The following is an 18,905-nucleotide window of genomic DNA, read 5'->3' on the forward strand; positions in this document are numbered from 1 at the left end:
ATGTACAGTGACGCGGATGACCATAGACCCTCTTCCCCAGTTTTTATTGGCCTTGTGCCTAATTTTATTTTGTGAACTTTTTCTTTGCCAAATAAAATATATAAATCAACGTTTAGTATCTATTTTTAACGTTCGCAGGAAGTTATCATCCGAGGCATTAACTCCTCGTTTGAGAGAAGACGGTTTGTTTATTTCCAACCGCCTGTAGAGCTTCATCGAGGAATATCGACTGGGCCGACCATGCAAAATATCGCTTCCGTTCTGAGTTTGAGAGGAGCTATATTTCTCACTGTAAACTATCCTTGTGTTTAATTTTACCGCTGTAGAGGAAGACATATACACATTACGGCCCAGTGGTGTTTGTATCTAGCTCAAAACCGATTCGCAATTTCTAACTTAAAATATATTTTACATATGTTATGGTTAATTTTCTCCAAGTCTATGAGATAGACTTACATTAAATGTGACATAAAGAGCTTTTTAGAATTCCAGGTAAAATTAATTATGAAACTTAGAAAAAAAAATTATCAACGGAACAGCTACACATTTGTTGCTTCATAATTTGCAGCTCTAATTGTGATTACAGAAGAACCCCGGGATATGGCATTAAAAATTAGTAACAAAATACAGTACCGTATATAATACACTTGTATATATTGGGTTGGTGCAAAAAATAATGTCATTTTTTTTTGGGGGGGGGCGTTCAAATTCAAAAGATCATAACTCCTTTCATAATAAACTTTATTAATCGAAATAAGAACCATTAAAATCGACACATTTTTGCCAACGAGAAACAAGTTTATTTATCTCATTAGCATAGAAATCCGGAGTTCTGGAAGCGATGAAGTCATTGAATGCTGATTCGACATCATTTCGGCTTTTGAAGGATTTTTTGCGCAGGAAGTTGTATAGATGCTTGAAAAAGTGATAATCGGTGGGCGAGTGGTCCGGTGAATATGGCGGATGAAGCAGAGTTTTGTAGCCCATTTCGTTCAGCTTCTGCAAGGTCAGCTGAGCAACATGCAGGCGAGCGTTGTCATGGAGGAGAATTGGTTCCTTCATATTGATCAATCTCGGGCCAATACGTTGGTGCTTCTGGTGCATTTCGTCAATTTGTCGGTAGTACTTCTTCGCCAAAATCGTTTCGCCCGGATTCAAGAAGCTGTGATGGATGAGACTGGCCGCAGATCACCAAACAGTCACCATAATCTTTTTTGGTGCAATTTCGGCTTCGGGAAGTGTTGTAGAGCTTCTCCAGCATCCAGCCACTGTGCCGGACGTCGCCGGTTGTCGTAGAGGATCCACTTCTCATCACACGTCACAATCTGCTCGAGAAATGGGTCGTTTTGTTTGCGCAAAAGGAGCATAGAAGACACCTCAAAACGAGGATATTTTTTATTATCGTTCAATTCATGCGGCACCCATTTATCCAACATTTTTGACTTTCCTATTTGCTTCAAATGGCGAATGACTGTTGAGTGGAGTCGTCAACCTCGAGTTCAATAGCAACTTCTCGTGTGGTTTTGCGAGGATCGGCTTCAATTAAGGCTTTCAAATGTCCATTATCAACCGCCGTCGGCCGGCCACGACCGTCTTCATCTTCGAGGCTCTCGTCACCATTGCGAAATTTCTTGAGCCACAGTTGTGCCACACGTTCGTTAGTGGTTCGTGGGCCAAACGCATCATTGATATCACGAGCTTTCTCTGGCTAGTTTTAGCTGAACAAGAAAATTGTGCGGATTCGAATTTTGTCCATGCTGTAGAAAAGCCTGCAAAACGTGAATGAAAAGATTGAAAACGATAACAAATAACATGATTCGATAAAGCGAAAAACGCGCTTCAAAATGATATATAACATGGCTATATATATTAATGAATTAATTCAGAAATCATATATAAAAGTAACATATGGGAGAAAACGATATAGTTTTTGCACTAACCTAATAATCAAATAACATTATAATCAACACCATAAGGCGGGGCAAATACCGGAACCAGGAGTCGGAAAAGCATCGAATTCCACATTGTAACCTAAAATAACCGTATTCTAGGGCCACCGTATCCCGGGGTTCTACTGTATTAGTATTTTTCTCATTTCATAATAAGGAGGAGTTTATAAAAATTAGTTTTATTTTTGTTTACTTGTCTCCCCACGTAAGGGGAAACCAGCTCCGCAAAAAGGGGCACTCCTGTTAGTAACAAATTTTTTTTTAAATGTATCAGTCATGACGGATTTCTCCTCTATTAATCAAGACCAAAAAAAGTGGAGGAAAACGTTAAGTGCAGAATCAGAATAGAAACTACACTTTGATCTTGGCCGAAGGCCACGAATCTTTTTCTAAAAATACAAATTTTATTAGTTGACGAGTTCTTTCAAAAATATTTTAAAAGCGCTCTTGTAACAAAATGTTGTTTTAGTAGTAATTGTCAACATTTTTTATTAGTTTGACCAAACTGGCGATGGAACATCCTACCGGATGCCAGACATTCACGTTATCTTATATATTCCAACCGAGAGATAGTTTTAAGATTTAACTTTCTCTTTAAGTGCAATTATTTGAATCTCTGTTGCGCTTGGTTCATAGAATATATTTGCAAGATAGTTTTTGAAATTCTTTTTATGAGTACAGCTGCTCTTATCATTTCTGGAATGATGGAGATCTTCCTAAAATTCCAGTTTCTTTTCTTTTTGAATATATTTAGATATATATTTCTAAACTAAATATTTTGTTAATGTCTAGCAGTTATAATGCACTTTTAGAATGGAGACGAAGTGCATAGCATTTTAAAATATAATAATAATAATAATAACAATAATAATAATAATAATAATAATAATAATATAGTAAAAATAAATATTTTAATAATAATAATTGTAAAAATATAATAATAATGATAATTATTATTATTATTATTATAATTATAATGATTGCAAAAATATACTACTAATAATAATAATAAATTAAAAATATACTACTACTAATAATAATAAATTAAAAATATAATAATAATAATGATAATAATGCAAGAACTTTGCAGCTAATTCTACCCTTTGCGACCAAGGCCGCCAACCCCCAATATTTCCTCCAGTATCAGAAAACACGCTGTGATATACGTACATCTGTACGTGATGTTGCCAAGCTAATCAAAAACCTTGATTTCAGTAAAACAACTAGCCCTAATGGTATTCCAATTATAGTATTCAAAAAACTTCAACCTGAACTAGCGCCCATACTTACAAAACTGTTTAAACGTTGTCTTAAGGAGAATAGTTTCCCATCTCCCTGGAAAATTTTATCAGCATGCCCTGTATTTAAGAATTCAGGTTGATCGCTCATCTCCCTCTCAGTACAGGCCAATAAGTCTCCTGTGCGCCATGAGGAAGTTGCTGGAATCTGTGTTAAATATAGTAAAAAAAAATAACCTTCTTAGTGACACACAATATGTTTCCGTTCTGCTAGATCTACAGCAGATGTGCTTACAGTTATATCTTATAGGATTAGCAAATCTCTCGACGGAGGCAACCTTTCTAGGGCAATTGCTCTTGACATATCTTAGGCCTTTGATAGGGTATGGCATAAAGGTTTACTTCACAAGATCTCTAGCTATGGTATAGCTGGAAATGTCTTCTCAATTATTAAATCATTTCTTTCTGATAGGTTCATAAGAGTAGTAGTTGATGGGCAAAAATCAGAAGCTCACAGTATTAATCCTGGTGTCCCTCAGGGGTCCATCCTGGGCCCAACTCTTTTCCTGATCTACATTAATGATCTTCCATATCACATCCTTACATCATTTGTAGACATTTATGCTGACGACACTACCATTTATGGTAGCACATCTAAGACAGTAAACGACCAAGTTCTCTCCAATTCTCTATCCTCTGATCTTGAGCACGTAGTACAATGGGGAAAGGAGTGACTGGTTACTTTTAATGCATCTATAACCAAGCTTCTCTCTTTGCATCATCAACATTCTGATCCATATCTGGCATCAATTGAAATGAATGGCTCTCGTCTTCAAGAGGCCTCAAGTTTTGACAAGCTTTTGGGCTTGACCATTACTCCTGATCTTAAATGGAACACGTACATCAAATCTGTTGCCAAGGCCGCTGGAAAAATGGTGGGATCTTTCTATCGATCCGTTAGATATCTCACTGCTGATACAATTCTCTATCTATATAAGAGCCAGGTACGTCCAAGGATGGAATACTGTTGCCACATCTGGGCAGGAGCTGCTAGAAAGGACTTGTCCTGTCTTGATAGAGTTCAAAATAGACTTCGTAGCCTTGTGGGGGATGTCCTTTTCTCTTCCCTGCAACCTCTATCTCACAGAAGAGATGTTGCGAGTTTGTCTCTGATGTATCGTTATTTTCATAGAAAATGTTCGACTAAGCTTCAGTCTATGGTCCCCCTCGCCTAACTTTCACAAGAAACATTCGTCTAGCAGAAAAAAATATCAATAATTCCCCCACTCTTTATCTGTGCCTAAACCTAAACGTAGATTCCATGAACAAAGTTTCTTTCTTAGAACTGCACGCCTGTGGAATTGTCTTCCGTTTTCCTGCTTTTCGACTGACTACAATATGGTTGTGTTCAAGTCTAACGTAAATAAGTTCTTGACGAGCCGTTCCATATAAGTTATCAAATTTACCGAATTTTCATTACTAATGATTACTATATTGTCCAATTTCTACTGTACACTCTTTAACCCTTATATTTGAGTGGCCTCTTGGCCTTGATAATGTGGTGATGTCTGTGTAAAAAAATAGTAATGATATTAATAATAACAATAATAATAATAATAATAATAATAATAATAATAATAATTGTAAAAGTATAATAATAACAATGACAATAATAATAATTGTAAAGATAAATTAATAATAATAATAATAATAATAATAATAATAATAATAATAATAATAATAATAATTTTTAAAATATAGTAATAATACATAATAAATAATAGTAAGTTATTTGCCATGATTGACTAGTTTGGGCTGCTCGACTTTGCAAATCTGAAAATACGTCGTCTGATCGAGTGTGGGAATGTCCGTCTGGATTTCTGGAAGAAAACAAAAGAAAACGTTTGCGTCATTTATTAAAGCATATCAATATTACTGTTACCTGAAAGGTCATATAAGTAATTTCCACGTGTAGAAAAGGAATAAATCTGCACGCAATATTGTATTCTATAACCATTAAATTTATCTTCAACGGATGAAGGAATATAATTGATTTTGAAATAATGGTTCTAAGAACGTTCAAAAGAAAACCACTGAATACGAAATGTGAAAAATATTTTCTTTGTCAAAACATAAAAAGTATTTGAACCAAGCCCAGCATTAAATTATAATTCGGTGAGTCACGCCAAATTTGGTCACTCCTTAGTGAATACTCGTACCTATTAGGGGCCAATTGTAAGATTGTAATTGAATCTGGTCCAGATGTGACCTATAATTACATCCGGTGCTTTAAGGAGGTTGTGGCCACCATTTATCATATACAGAATAATCACGTTGACACACCGGTTATCATTAGATTACCAAAGTTAAGCAACATTAAGCCTGGTCAGTACCAGATGGGCGACCATTTAGGAATGCGAGGTACTGCAAGACGAGGTACTGCAGTACTGTAGGAGGACGTCAACACCTTGCATGAATTGTAAAAAGCCTCGCCACGACTAGGTACAGATCATGATGTAGTATTATATTAGTATGCCGGGGCAACGTCGAGTAACTTGGTCGATTCTTATTATTGGAAAAATAAAACAATTAGATTTTGAAAAAGTGGATTTACAGCTTGGAATGTTTAGTCTAGAATTTAACTCAGAACTAAAATAAACAAAGTCGATTTAGGAATTTTCGGAGTAGTTATGAAATTTGATTAGAAGTAAACAGATTTTGGCTTGCGCGAGAGACCACCTGTTTTTGTCCTTGGACACGTAGTTAGGGTTTGTCTGATGTAAAAGTTAGTCAGCAGATATCAAGCTAAGGAGTTGGTGAGAAACGCATTAGCGAGCGGGCGTTTGGACGACCTCGTGTGAAACAGAAAAGAAACAGTCAAAATGTAGAAAGAGACTCAGCGTGCCAAACTCTGATCAGAGAATCCATAGGTGGAATAAAACCCATGTAAAATATAGCTTGTTGTTATTGCGTTCTTTCGTGGTTTGGACAAATAAGAAGGTATGTGTCCCTTTTGGTCTGAAACAAGCAGACATATATGTTATTAATTTGATTGTAAGAAAGTTGTCTCTAAAAGTTTGTGTCACGTTTGTTAACAACGTGTATTTGTGATAAAGAGGCCGCACACACAATGAACATTATATATATATACAACATAGAACAATAGATGAACATTTTAACCACTAGACGTCACGCTATTTATATCACTGGCAATAATGTTATACATCCACCAGCTACATAACAGTACATTTGATATCTATATAAAACTTCTTCCTTTGGAGGAAGCCGGTTTAACCTGCCTAGAGCATGTCGCATCGGTATCGTACGAGTACGGTTATTGCCACCGCTCAATTCTCATCACACAGATATTCACTTTAGTTACATGGGTTAAAAATCATACACACATATATAGGGTGTCTGGGGTAGATATTGTGTTTCAAACAAATTCTATTTATTCCATATGACTTTGGCGAATAATGTCACTCATGCTCAAAGTGGACATGAGAATATGCAGATTGTGTCTTAAAAATATTTAAAACAAAATATAATATATATATATATATTAATGATAAAATATTTATACATGTACAAGTGTTTCACCTTACTGATGATCATCAGCGACACTTACTATAATATATATATGTGTGTGTGTGTGTGTGTGTGTGTGTGTGTGTGTGTGTGTGTGTGTGTGTGTGTGTGTGTGTGTGTGTGTGTGTGTGTGTGCGCGCGCAGAATAAATTATATAGCTGCAAAAATGTAAAAGGCTTAATATTTTTTTTCTTCTATTTTTCTACAGTGAAAATAGTCCTGCCTCACAGGGCCGGGCTACCCCAAGCTTTCACCATGATGTCCACTCTGCAAGTTCCTAAGATGTCAGTTCCAGGAGTATATATCAAACGCGGTAACTCCATGTCGAGTTTGGAGTCAGTCGGAAGCTCGGACGTGACGTCCAAGCCAAGCCGGCAGCTGCTAAACGGCAAGGCGAATGGCGGCAATTCTGGCAGCAAATCGAACGGTTTGGTTGTCTATCTCGACAACATCGCCTTTGAGCTCGGGGACGAGAGCACCACGGACAGTGTACCTGAAGAAACGAACACAACGTCCAACATTGGGAACGCCCCGCCGGGACGTACGGATATCGACAAGGACAATGAAAAGGAATGTGATTCCCTACCGACGGCAGTTCCTAAAAATGAAATTAGTTTTACAATGAGCGGTGAAAAGATGAACAATAGTTTAGTCGTCGATGACAGACTACGGAAAACTTCGGACACCTCAATCCGATCTGATAGTCCATTAGGGTCCGGTCGCAGGAGAAAGAGCGTACAAATCGTTGACGTCCCGCAAGTAAAGCAGGTACGTAACTATATATATACAAGTTAGAAAAACATTTAATTTAAATTGAATCAAAAAATTTAATTTAAATTAAATCAAAAAATTACCTTGGATTTATTTTATGTAATGTTCATTCTGTTGCACTTTTTAAAAAAATCGTTGAAAATTATTAATTGTTAGATGAAAGATAATGTTTTTAAATTGCAACAAAAATGTACATTACATAAAATAAATCCAAGGTAATTTTTTGATTCAATTTAAATTAAATTTTTATACCTTACGTTGTAAAATTTATAAAAGTGCACTTTGAAGATAAATAAATTTCAAATTGAATCTTGTACATTTATTTTAAACGCCTATAGTAAAAAAATTGTTTAACAATTTTCATGCCTTGGATGAAATGATTTTCTAACTTGTATCTTATCTTTTTAAGATTATATTTTAAAACTCTCTTTCTCTCTATTTCAGTTTGTATTTCTCCTCACACCACAACTCATTTTTACAACCCCCTCTTTGTATTATTACAGGTCTGAATATTCTCTCTGTTTTAGTTTGTATTTCTCCTCACACCACAACTCATTTTTGCAACCCCCTCTTTGTATTATTACAGGTCTGAATATTCTCTCTGTTTTAGTTTGTATTTCTCCTCACACCACAACTCATTTTTTGCAACGCCCTCTTTGTAATACAGATCTGAATAATGAGAAAATCTGAATTTTTTAAACAAAAACTTTAAAATAACTTTTTTGGATTAAATTTTTTTAAACTTCTATAAGATTAGAAAATCTTTAACATTTAATAAGGAACATGTTTCATATAGGTTTCATTAAAAAATATTCAGTACATAACGAGAAAAATAGAGATGAAAATTTCAAAAGGACTGTATAACTGGTTACGGTCAATAGTAGTCCTCGCCAGCCAAAGTCTTTGTTATTGTTATTCTATTATTATTATTATTTAAAACATTTTGTGTCCTGCTCTTTCGCGCGAGGACTAATATATATATATATATATATATATATATATATATATATATATATATATATATATATATATATATATATATATATATTGTGTATATTTGGGCAGCATTTTTTCATTTAAACAAACATTATTAGAGACGTCAGACAGTTTCTGTTAAATTATACCTTTTTATAAAATAAAATTCTTATAATTGTTTTTGTATTGATAGAAGTGCCATATATATTTATTTTTAAACGTTTTCCGTCGATCTCCGTCATCGCTAGGAAATGAGTCGTATGCTGAACGAAATGAGATGGACAGTGAAAAGCAACATGATATCAACAGATGGAAAAAAAAGTTAAAGATTTTTTTTCCTTGGATTAGACAGGAAGCGATAGATGCGCAGTTGACATCCCAGAGAAACAGTGGAAAGGCAGGACCAAAGAGAGAGACAGTTGGAGGGCTTTATCAAACCGAAGCACTGCGGCTTTCGAGATCAACAGAGAAAGACCACAGAGGACAAATGTAGAAGGAGGAACGCGCCATCTGCCCAGAGCCCCTTTGCTCAGGCCCCCTCTGCTTAGGCTGTTTTAAAGTGGGCGTGTTGTAGATCGGTCTACACAATTACTAGAGGGCATGCTACCAAGGACAACCTTCCCATTGATTCTCGGATTTGAGGAAGCAGCCAAGAAGAAAAAGGATAAATGTTGGTAAAAGAAAATGGAAATCTTTAAAATTCATGTGTACAAAATATTTATTACCGAATATATATTTGTGATTGATTACGCATTAGTACTTTTGGGAAATGCATGAGTTTTTTTTTAAATATAAAATAGCAAACACATATGTATCTAATGACATAAAATAAATATAACACTATACATTATAGTAATATACATTATAATAATATTTATTATAATAATAAGATATGACATAAGAAAAGGCCAACCAAAAGAAAAATTCACTGAATTTAGATTATGTAGGTCATACGGGGGTGGGGGAACAGGTTTCACAAATCTCGGCAGATAAATAACTTTTGTAAAGCGAAAACACAGACTGTGTTTATTATTTATTTAATTCTCACTTGCCTTATTTTGTCCTATTGTTCTCACACGATGTTTTTGACAAAGGGGAAAAATTGCTTTTTTCTGGGTCAGAATTTATCCATCTAACGCTCATCGTTGGTTAATATATTTTAAGTCCCTACATCAAGTGACTTTATACCTTGTCTGGAGCGATTACCGTCTAGGATTTCAACTAGTATAGCCACGATGGTATTTATTCGGTGCTATAACGCACACACATATTCGCCTTAAGAACGACGGTATTTTTAAGGCCAATAACACACCTACATACAGCTTAAGGGCGACCGTGTGTATTTAGCCAATGATACGCCCATACGCACACTAAAACAGCGGTATTTATTTTGTCAATCATACACACAACGGTATCTATTGGGCTAGTCGCACAGACGTACACACCCTAAGAAGGCACTATTTATGATTATATAATAAACAATAAACACATAGACATCTTTAGAACGACGGTAATTATTGGTCCAGTAACACACACCCAAATAACGACGGTATTTTTGGACTCATACTGCACACATACAACCCCAAAGCGCCAATAGTACACGCATACACATCCTAGGAACAATACATCACATTAAACCTAGTCAAGCTACGCTGAAGAGAGGTAGGGCCTTGAAACATGCATGTCCATAGATTACTGTTTTAAAAATAATAAATAAATAAAAATATTATCTGTTTATGTCCAAATACAAATATGGGCGATTTCCTAAGAAACAAGATCTTCAAGGTGAAGACGGTAAGTTAACCGTTAACCGTATTATCGTTTAAAAAATCAACAACAAATCTACGTATATATATATATATATATATATATATATATATATATATATATACATATATATATATATGTGTGTGTGTGTGTGTGTGTGTGTGTGTGTGTGTGTGTGTGTGTGTGTGTGTGTGTGTGTGAGGGGGGCGAGGGGAGAGAGAGGCTCATAAAAGTGGAAATAGTCCAGTGTTAAAAAGGCGGGCAAACGCCAAGTGATTTTAATTAATCTTACTTGATTTAATTAATTAATTTCTACACCGTGATCTAATGTGTGTACTCGTGTTTTATAATATATTTAAGGGTAGGCCCTCTTCATCAAATTGTGGATGTTAAAATTTCTCTTGAACACCGGCATATTTCAACTTCTTGTATTGTGATAGCTTTTTACTATCCATCTATCTATCTATCCATCTATCTATCTGATAGACTCTCTCGTCGATTTCGACGTATGAGCTTCGGTCACAACAACTAAGTCGCTCGGAAATCCACAGAGGTGATTTGTTATAGTGGTGAGGGCGTTGTGTTAAACCAACCATCTTTTTGGTATTACTGCTAATCTTTGTCAGTGCAGATGACTGCCACAAGTCAGAGTATACAGTAGACCGCAGGTTTTTACATCAAAGTTTTCTTCTCCTAGAACCATGTGTTAACGAAGACTAGGGGTGCATCTCTCCCAGTGAATTAATGCGCTTCCAGATACCAACCTGGAAATTTCTACGATTCGGCACAGTACATACAGCGCCTAGCCTTCCCAAATAGTCACTCATCTGGTACTGGCCAAGCTTAACGTTGCTTAACTTCGGTTATCTGACGATATATATATATAAATTCGCATTCCTGTTTGTTTGTTTGTTTGTTCACAATTTGATTAATATATACAAAAGGTTCCCACTACTTTACGCTTTCATTTATTTCTATATATAGTATGATTTTTGCAAAATATACAATTAAGAGGCTATCTCATTTGCATATTGCATTAAGGAAAATCGATTTCACTAAATAGCGGTATGTTAGTGAAAGTTTCTTGCGATAGAATTCTTTTAAGTATTCTATTTAAAATTGTTATTTAAAAAACAATTTAATTGATAATATATTTAATTTAATTTATTTGGAATTATTTCCGACATCGACTTTTTAAAGACGTAGAATTATCTCCCCCTAGAAACTTTGAAACATGAGAATAAACTTTCACCAAATAAAATAATTTGGTAATCTTAATAAGTTTCTAGCTTGAAAAAATAATTCCGTGTAGATAGAATTTTTTTTCAAATATTCAAACAAAAAAAAAAAAACTTACGAATAAACTGAAAAAAATTCATTTAATATAATTAATAATAATAAATTTCATTTAATATAATTAATAATGTCTTTAATATTCTTGAAACGGCTATACAGAAACTTTGACCGCTTTGAATCCAAACTTTAGCCACACTTTTAGAAACAAAAAAGCCCCCTTCTCACTCAAAAAAGTATCCGGAGTATCGTTTCTTTGTATCCCTTCTGCTGAAATAGGTATTGCGTACTTCTTTTTGTTTTGATCGATTACATTAACATGTTTTTATTCATTCTTTTATTTTTTTTAAATTGTTGTCCATGATGAAAATGAACGTGTGGTCAAACGAAACTTCATGTCAACTCGGGCAATGCCGGGTACCCATGCTAGTATATATATATATATATATATATATATATATATATATATATATATGCCGGGTACCCATGCTAGTATATATATATATATATATATATATATATATATATATATATCACTAGTAAATATACCAAAGTAAAAATTGTACTAATTTCAATAATAGTTATTGTAAATATGGTGTGTGTTCCATCTGCTTCGTTGAATGGTGGAAATTCACCAAACAACTTATCAGAGACATATCTATGTTCCATGACGATATTTGTTGTGCAAATATGAATGACACTATTCGATGTTTATTATAGCATACATTGATTTGACAACTCTATTCTCTTTAAACCCCTCTTCCCTGTATCTCATATTCTTTAAATCGTCACCAAAGCAATCGTCGAACAAAAGCAGCGTTTTCAAAGGTTAATTTTTAACCTGTTTTGACGCTGAATTGAATCTAAAGCGAAGAATATCTTTAATAGTGTATTTTCTTTTTTATTATAGGCAAATATTAATATTACTTATATTTATTTTAGTTTTTAATTTATTTTTTTATTTGCTTGTTTTATAGCATAAATAAATTCGACAATTCTATTTATTTTCAGTTAGTGAGAGGGGAATCTATGTCAGTTGGACTTATTAAGTACATTACTTAATATTATAATTTTTTTAATGGAGAGTAGACAATGCATTGTGGATGCGTTATCAGCAGCTCCCACTGTTACTCTCGCTTCTCCTAATTTGTTCTTCAGTCCCCTTTTTTTTAATGAGTGATTTTTCTGACAAAGGGAGAAGAAAAGGCTGTATTCTAGGTTGGCAGTATTTTGCGTGAACAGTAACCAGAAATGTCGGGAATTTTCTGTTTCTATGTCTATCCTTGTGACCATGTCACTAGTAAGGGTGCTGGGGGTAAACGTTTCATCTGGGCTGACGTTATCCGCCTGATAGTCAGGGACCCGAACCTTGGATTAACTATTAAGGACTGTCCTATCAGCAGGTGCCAAGTACTAAGGCTGCTGTATTGCCATCTAGTGAATGGATTCAGGACCATGCAGTAGCTTCTGGTAGGGCTTCTCGATGTCATATTAGTGGGTAATTGTTACGGCTTTACCTTATCATGCTCTACAAGCTAATATATATTTCTTTGTTTCTTTTTCTTTTTTACTTTCCCTCTCTGCCCTGCTCTAAGCAAGTCTGTCGACCTATTCCACAAATCCCAACACTACATCATGAAAAGTTTCCAGAAAAAATACACGATTAAATCCAGATCCTCAACTTCCAACGTAGACCCTCACTACAATGTCTCCTTCACTAAGATCAGGAGTGTACGTTCTAACCTTCCAGAGGTTGAAACGCAATTACAGGAGACTGAACCAAACCTATTATTCTAAACAAAACTAGCATTGGACCGACTATTTCCCTAGAAGAGTTTGGAATTAAAAGATATTCTAACTTTAACATTCAAATCTAACCCCCAAGATCGCCATGGGCATAAAATACTTGATTCATTAAAGATGGCTTTCCACGTAGTAAGGACACCTCAAGAGAAGACCCTAATTTACCCTATATGTGCTTCCGGGTAGCACTTGCTCACACTACGGCATTTATATTTGCCCTCTATCGTCCCCACAACAGTGGAATTACTATCTTTAAGAGCATATCTGAGAAAATTGACCACATCCTGTCTGTTCATTCTTCGGCTAATATTCACGTCTGTGGAGACTTCCATGTTCACAATGTGGAACAGTTAACCCACTCAAACAATACATATGATGAGGGGAAGTTCTGTCACGATTTCTCTATTGCTTATGACCTCACTCAGATTGTTCGCGAACCCATCCGTGTGCCCGATACTGACAGCCAGTGTGCAAGTCTCCTAGACCTTTTTCTCACAACTTGCCCTGAGCTATGATCATCTTTCGTTCTGTCTCCACTGGGATCTTCCAACCACTCTGTTGTATCAGTTAAAATAAAAAGGAAATGTAATAAGTCCTTAGACGTACCTCTCCATCGTAAAATATATCGATATTCTATGGCTGACTAGGATAACTTCCGTACATTTATACTAAACCTACCTCTGCGTTCCATGTTAAAAAGGATATGACCTCTATAGTATCAGACCAAACGGAATGGTTGATTGTAGGTATAGACCGTTTCATACTTTTGAAAAAAATCCAGCAAAAAGACAACAGCCAGCAATGGTTCTCTCCGCAATATGCGGCTACCATTGCATACAGAAATCATTTTTTCCATTGCTTCCAACATAACAGATGTACTGAGACTAAAACCGCCTTCAGGACTGCCAGCAACCACTGCAAAAGAGTAATAAAGAACGCGAGAGAGTTGTATGCTCAGTTCGTTAATTCCAAAGTAGCTGAGCAGCAGCTTGGTTCCCACCAGTTTTGGCAAATAGCAAACAGTATTCTGCGTGTGCTCTATCCCAACTATCATCAATGGACCTGAGGTAATCTTGTCAGCATCAGACAAAACCAAACTCTTTGCCAAAAACTTTGCGGCTAATTCTACTCTATGCGACTAAGGCCGCCAGCTCCCAGTATTTCCTCCTGTATCAGAAAACACGCTATGCGACATACAAATATTTGTGCGTAATGTTGCCAAGCTAATCAAGAACCTTGATTCCAGTAAAGCAACTGTCCCTGACGGTATTCCAATTATAGTGCGGGAAAAGCTCCAACCAGAATTAGCTCCCATACTTACAAAGTTGTTTAAGCATTGTCTTAAGGAGAATAGCTTCGCAACACCCTGGACAATCTCATCAGTATGCCCTGTATTTAAGAATTGATGTGATCGGTCATCTCCTTCCTAATATAGACCAATAAGTTTCCTGTGCGTCATGGGTAAGTTACTGGACTCGGTATTAAATAGAGAAGTAGTCAACCACCTTAGCAAAAATAATCTTAGCGACACGTAATATGGTCTCCGTTCTGCTAGATCTACAGCAGATGTGCTTACGGTTATTTCTCATAGGATTAGTGAATCTCTTGACGGAGGCTTCCTTTCTAGAGCAATTGCTCTAGATATGCCTAAGGCGTTTGATAGGGTATGGCATAAAGGTCTACTTCACAAGATCTCCAGTTATGGTATAGCTGGAAATGTCTTCTCAATTATTAAATCATTTCCCTCTGATAGGTTCACACGAGTAGCAGTGTATATGCAGAAATAAGAAGCTCATAGTGTTAATGCTGGAGTCCATCAGGGGTCTTTCCTGGGTGAAACTCTCCTCCTGATCTACATTAATGATCTTCCAAATCCCATCCTTAGATCATGTGTAGACATTTCTGCTGACAACACTACTATCTATGGCAACACATCAAACTACCAAGTTATCTCTGATCTTGAACATGTAGGGAAAAATGTTACCGGTTACTTTTACTGCATCTAAAACCAAGCTTCTATCTTTACATCATCAACGCTCTGATCCCCATCTGGCATCAATTGAAATGAATGGCTATCGACTTGGGGAGGCTCCATGTTTTGAAAAGCTTCTGGGCTTGACCTTTACTCCTGATCAAAAATGGAACATATACATCGAATCCATTGCCAAGGTCGCTGGAAAAATGGTGAGATCCTTCGATCCAATAGATATCTACCTGCTGATGCAATTCTCTATCTATATAAGAGCCAGGTACGTCCAAGGATGGAGTACTGTTGTCACATCTGGGCAGGAGCTGCTAGAAGTAGTTTATCTTTCCTTGACAGAGTTCAAAATAGCCTTAGTAGCCTAGTAGGGGATGCCCTTTTCTCTTCCTTGCAACTTCTTTCGCACAGAAGAGACGTTGTGAGCCAATCTCTGCTTTTCCGTTATTTCCATTGAAAGTTCTCATCTGAGCTCCAATCTATGGTCCCCCCCTCGCCAAACATTCACAAGAAACATTCGTCTAGCTTAAACCACTATCCATAATTTCATCCACTTTTTATCTGTGCCTAAACCTAAACGTGGATTCCATGAACAAATCTTCTTCCTTAGAACTGCACACCTGTGGAACTTTCTTCCGTTTGGCCTGCTTTCCAGCTGACTACAATATGGTCGTCTTCAAGTCCAATGTAAACAAGTTCTTGATGAGCCGTTCCCCTTAAGTAATCCAATTTACCAAATTTACACTACTAACAATTACTACGTCATTGTCCCATTGACTACTGTACACTCTTTAACCCTTATCCTTAAGTGGCCTTAAGCCTTGATAAGTGGTGACATCTTTGTAATAAAAATGTGAATGACGGTATTTTGTATGCAAATATGAATAACAGTATTTGTTATGCTATTATGAAATGAAAATATGAATGGCGGTATTTGTTGTGCAAATATAGATGACCGTATTTGTTACGAATATATATATAAGTGAACGTGTCTGTCTGTGTGTCTGTGTGTCTGTGTACATTTCCCTACACAATAACTCTGCTAATTTTAAGTCTGCAGACTCGAAATTTGATTAGAGAAATCTTTGTGATTGGTTTTCGGCCAGAAATTTGGCTGTTAAAGGGTCAAACTTCAACGATTTGACCTTTGAGAACTCTACCAAACTCCTCCGACAATTTTGGGTCTAAACACTGGAAATTTTAGATATAGGTTTCTTGGACATGGATCTAACTTAATAACTTGATTTGAGCATAAAACAATTAATGTTAAGGAGCCATAATAGGGGTCAAAGTTTTAAAAAATTGACCTCTGCGGTCTCTACCAAATTACTTAGACAATTTCTGATCTAAACATTTAAAATTTGACACAAAGGGTATTCAGAGATAGGGCAAGCTTTTTAAACGGCTTGGGTCGATAATTTGAGCTACTAATATATAAATGTATGTACATATGTTTGCATGTCTGCCTAAAACTTTTGACATTTACGGTATTTGTGGTGCAAATATAAATTTTCGGTATTTGCTATGCAAATAATACAACCTCATAAAAACAACGATCTTTATTAGGCTAATAATACCAACATTCACATAATGAAGACAGAAGTATTTTGGGGGCCAATAATTCATAGATACTATCCTTAAGGACGACAGTATTGTTAGGCCAATAATACACTTAGGATGAAGGTTTAATACACACACACACACATTAAACGACGGTATTTATTAGGCAATAATACACACACGCGCACACATTAAGAACGATGATATTGTTCAAATAATACACACACACACACACACACACACACACACCCTAATGAGACTAGACACAGACGGGTCTTTCAGCTAGTATCCAATGAATGAAAGGTGTCTTTCATCGAGAAATAAATTAGGCCATACAATATGTTACGTCATATTGACGTCGAACGCATACGAATCATTCACATAATAAAAAGCAACAAGACAAATACATTGTTATTTTTAGAATGTTTCAGAAATCGAACATTTCTTTACTAATAGTTAGCGTTGCATTTTTGTGTTGTGGCCAAGTGAACAGAGTGTTGGCCACTTGGCCCGTTGGCTGTCCGTGGGATGTCTATGTTGGCTCTCGGCCTATTTTAAAGTCTTTATATTAGGACACAATCTAGATTTTAAAATTGTTTCAGTTGTTCATATTGACATAATGATTATCGCATCTTATCCTTAGCATACTGCAGGATCATTTTAATTGAAACATCTTGGAAACATATTTATCTCTCCAACGCTATCATGAGCTTAATAGTAGGGCAGTTTTTAGCTTTGTCAGAAGGGGTAGCTAGATGAAAATGTTTTCAGAAGGCAGGCATGGTTTTGAGAAGGAGACGCTAACAATTCTGACATAAAATTGAAATTTTATTTATTTGATTCAATAGAGTTGATCTTGAGCTCACTTGAAAAGTGGACGATGGATTTTTCTGTCCCTTGTTCATAAGGATAATACATGATTAGCTCAAATCAGGACAGCAACTACATTTAACATTCATCTTGAAATATCTCACACGTCATGTGGTTAAGCTAATCAATAGGGCTAGGACAACAAAATATCCCTTCCATTGTTTCAACCCTCACGCATATATCCGTTGGTATCATATGTTTTTTTTATATATATAGAATGATGTGGTTCTCAGTTGATTAACTGTGACTGTGTCTGATATATACTCGAGAGTTCAAACAATTTTTTTTTTATTCAATTTTCACCCCAAACAAGGCACAGTGCCACTTTGAAGCAGGGGGCTACTATTAGGGACTTAATTAGCGGGGTCATTATGAAGGGAGATTAGTAGAAAGATGTTCGTTAACATTACACTTGAACTTCTGCATATCATTGCAGTTGGGAAAGCAGAATCCCGGAAGGGAGTTCCAAAGACCCGCAGTTCTGGGGAAGAAACTATTGGAGTAAAAGGCTTTCTTGCACCTAGGGATCTCTACTGTAAAGGAATGAGACTTAGTAGCTTGTCGGGTTTGTCGGGGGTAGTTACGTCGGGGAGGTACAAGTGTTTGCAGTTCGTCAGAGCATTCACCATTAAAGTATTTGTAGAACAGGCAGAGGGATGCAACATCTCGTCGATGGGACAGAGGCTGAAGCCTAGATGACAGTTCAGGACCTATCAGGTTGGCGACTCTCTTTTGAACCCTGTCCAGGAGCGAGAGACAAGCAGCAGATGCACCAGCCCAGATGTGACAACAGTACTCCATACATGGGAGAATGGTTGCCTTATAGAGGTATAGGATACTGTCAGGCGTAAGTAGTCTTCTAGCACGATAGAGGGAGCCAACCTTCCTTGCAGCAGCCAATGATGAGAATATTCTATTCTCCTACCCTACTAATCAATCAATGTGTACTTTTCATATAAACCTTTACCTGACTCCTGCAGTAATACTCTACCTATATAAGAGTCAGATACATCCCAAAATTAAATATTGTTTGGCACATCCAAAGGCGTGCGGAATACCTTTTCTTGTTTGATAGAGTACAAAGTCGACTTCACATTTGAGTGAGGGTGA

At 36.1% G+C, this 18,905-nt stretch overlaps 1 protein-coding gene across 4 annotated transcripts in view; it reads left to right on the forward strand.

The window, feature by feature from the left end:
• The window catches only part of LOC145277506 (alpha-galactosidase MYORG-like), a 305,939-nt gene that overhangs the window by 194,460 nt on the left and 92,574 nt on the right, over positions 1 to 18,905 (forward strand). For all 4 annotated transcript variants that reach the window (XM_080128916.1, XM_080128915.1, XM_080128918.1 and 1 more), the window contains exon 3: positions 6,984 to 7,543. In XM_080128916.1, coding sequence (XP_079985042.1) covers positions 7,031 to 7,543 — 513 coding nt within the window. In that variant the 5' untranslated portion in view covers positions 6,984 to 7,030. The remainder of the gene's footprint in view (positions 1 to 6,983; positions 7,544 to 18,905) is intronic.

This window comes from Euprymna scolopes, chromosome 6 (genome assembly GCF_053919585.1).
Source record: "Euprymna scolopes isolate OS-2025 chromosome 6, ASM5391958v1, whole genome shotgun sequence".
NCBI lineage: Eukaryota > Metazoa > Mollusca > Cephalopoda > Sepiida > Sepiolidae > Euprymna > Euprymna scolopes.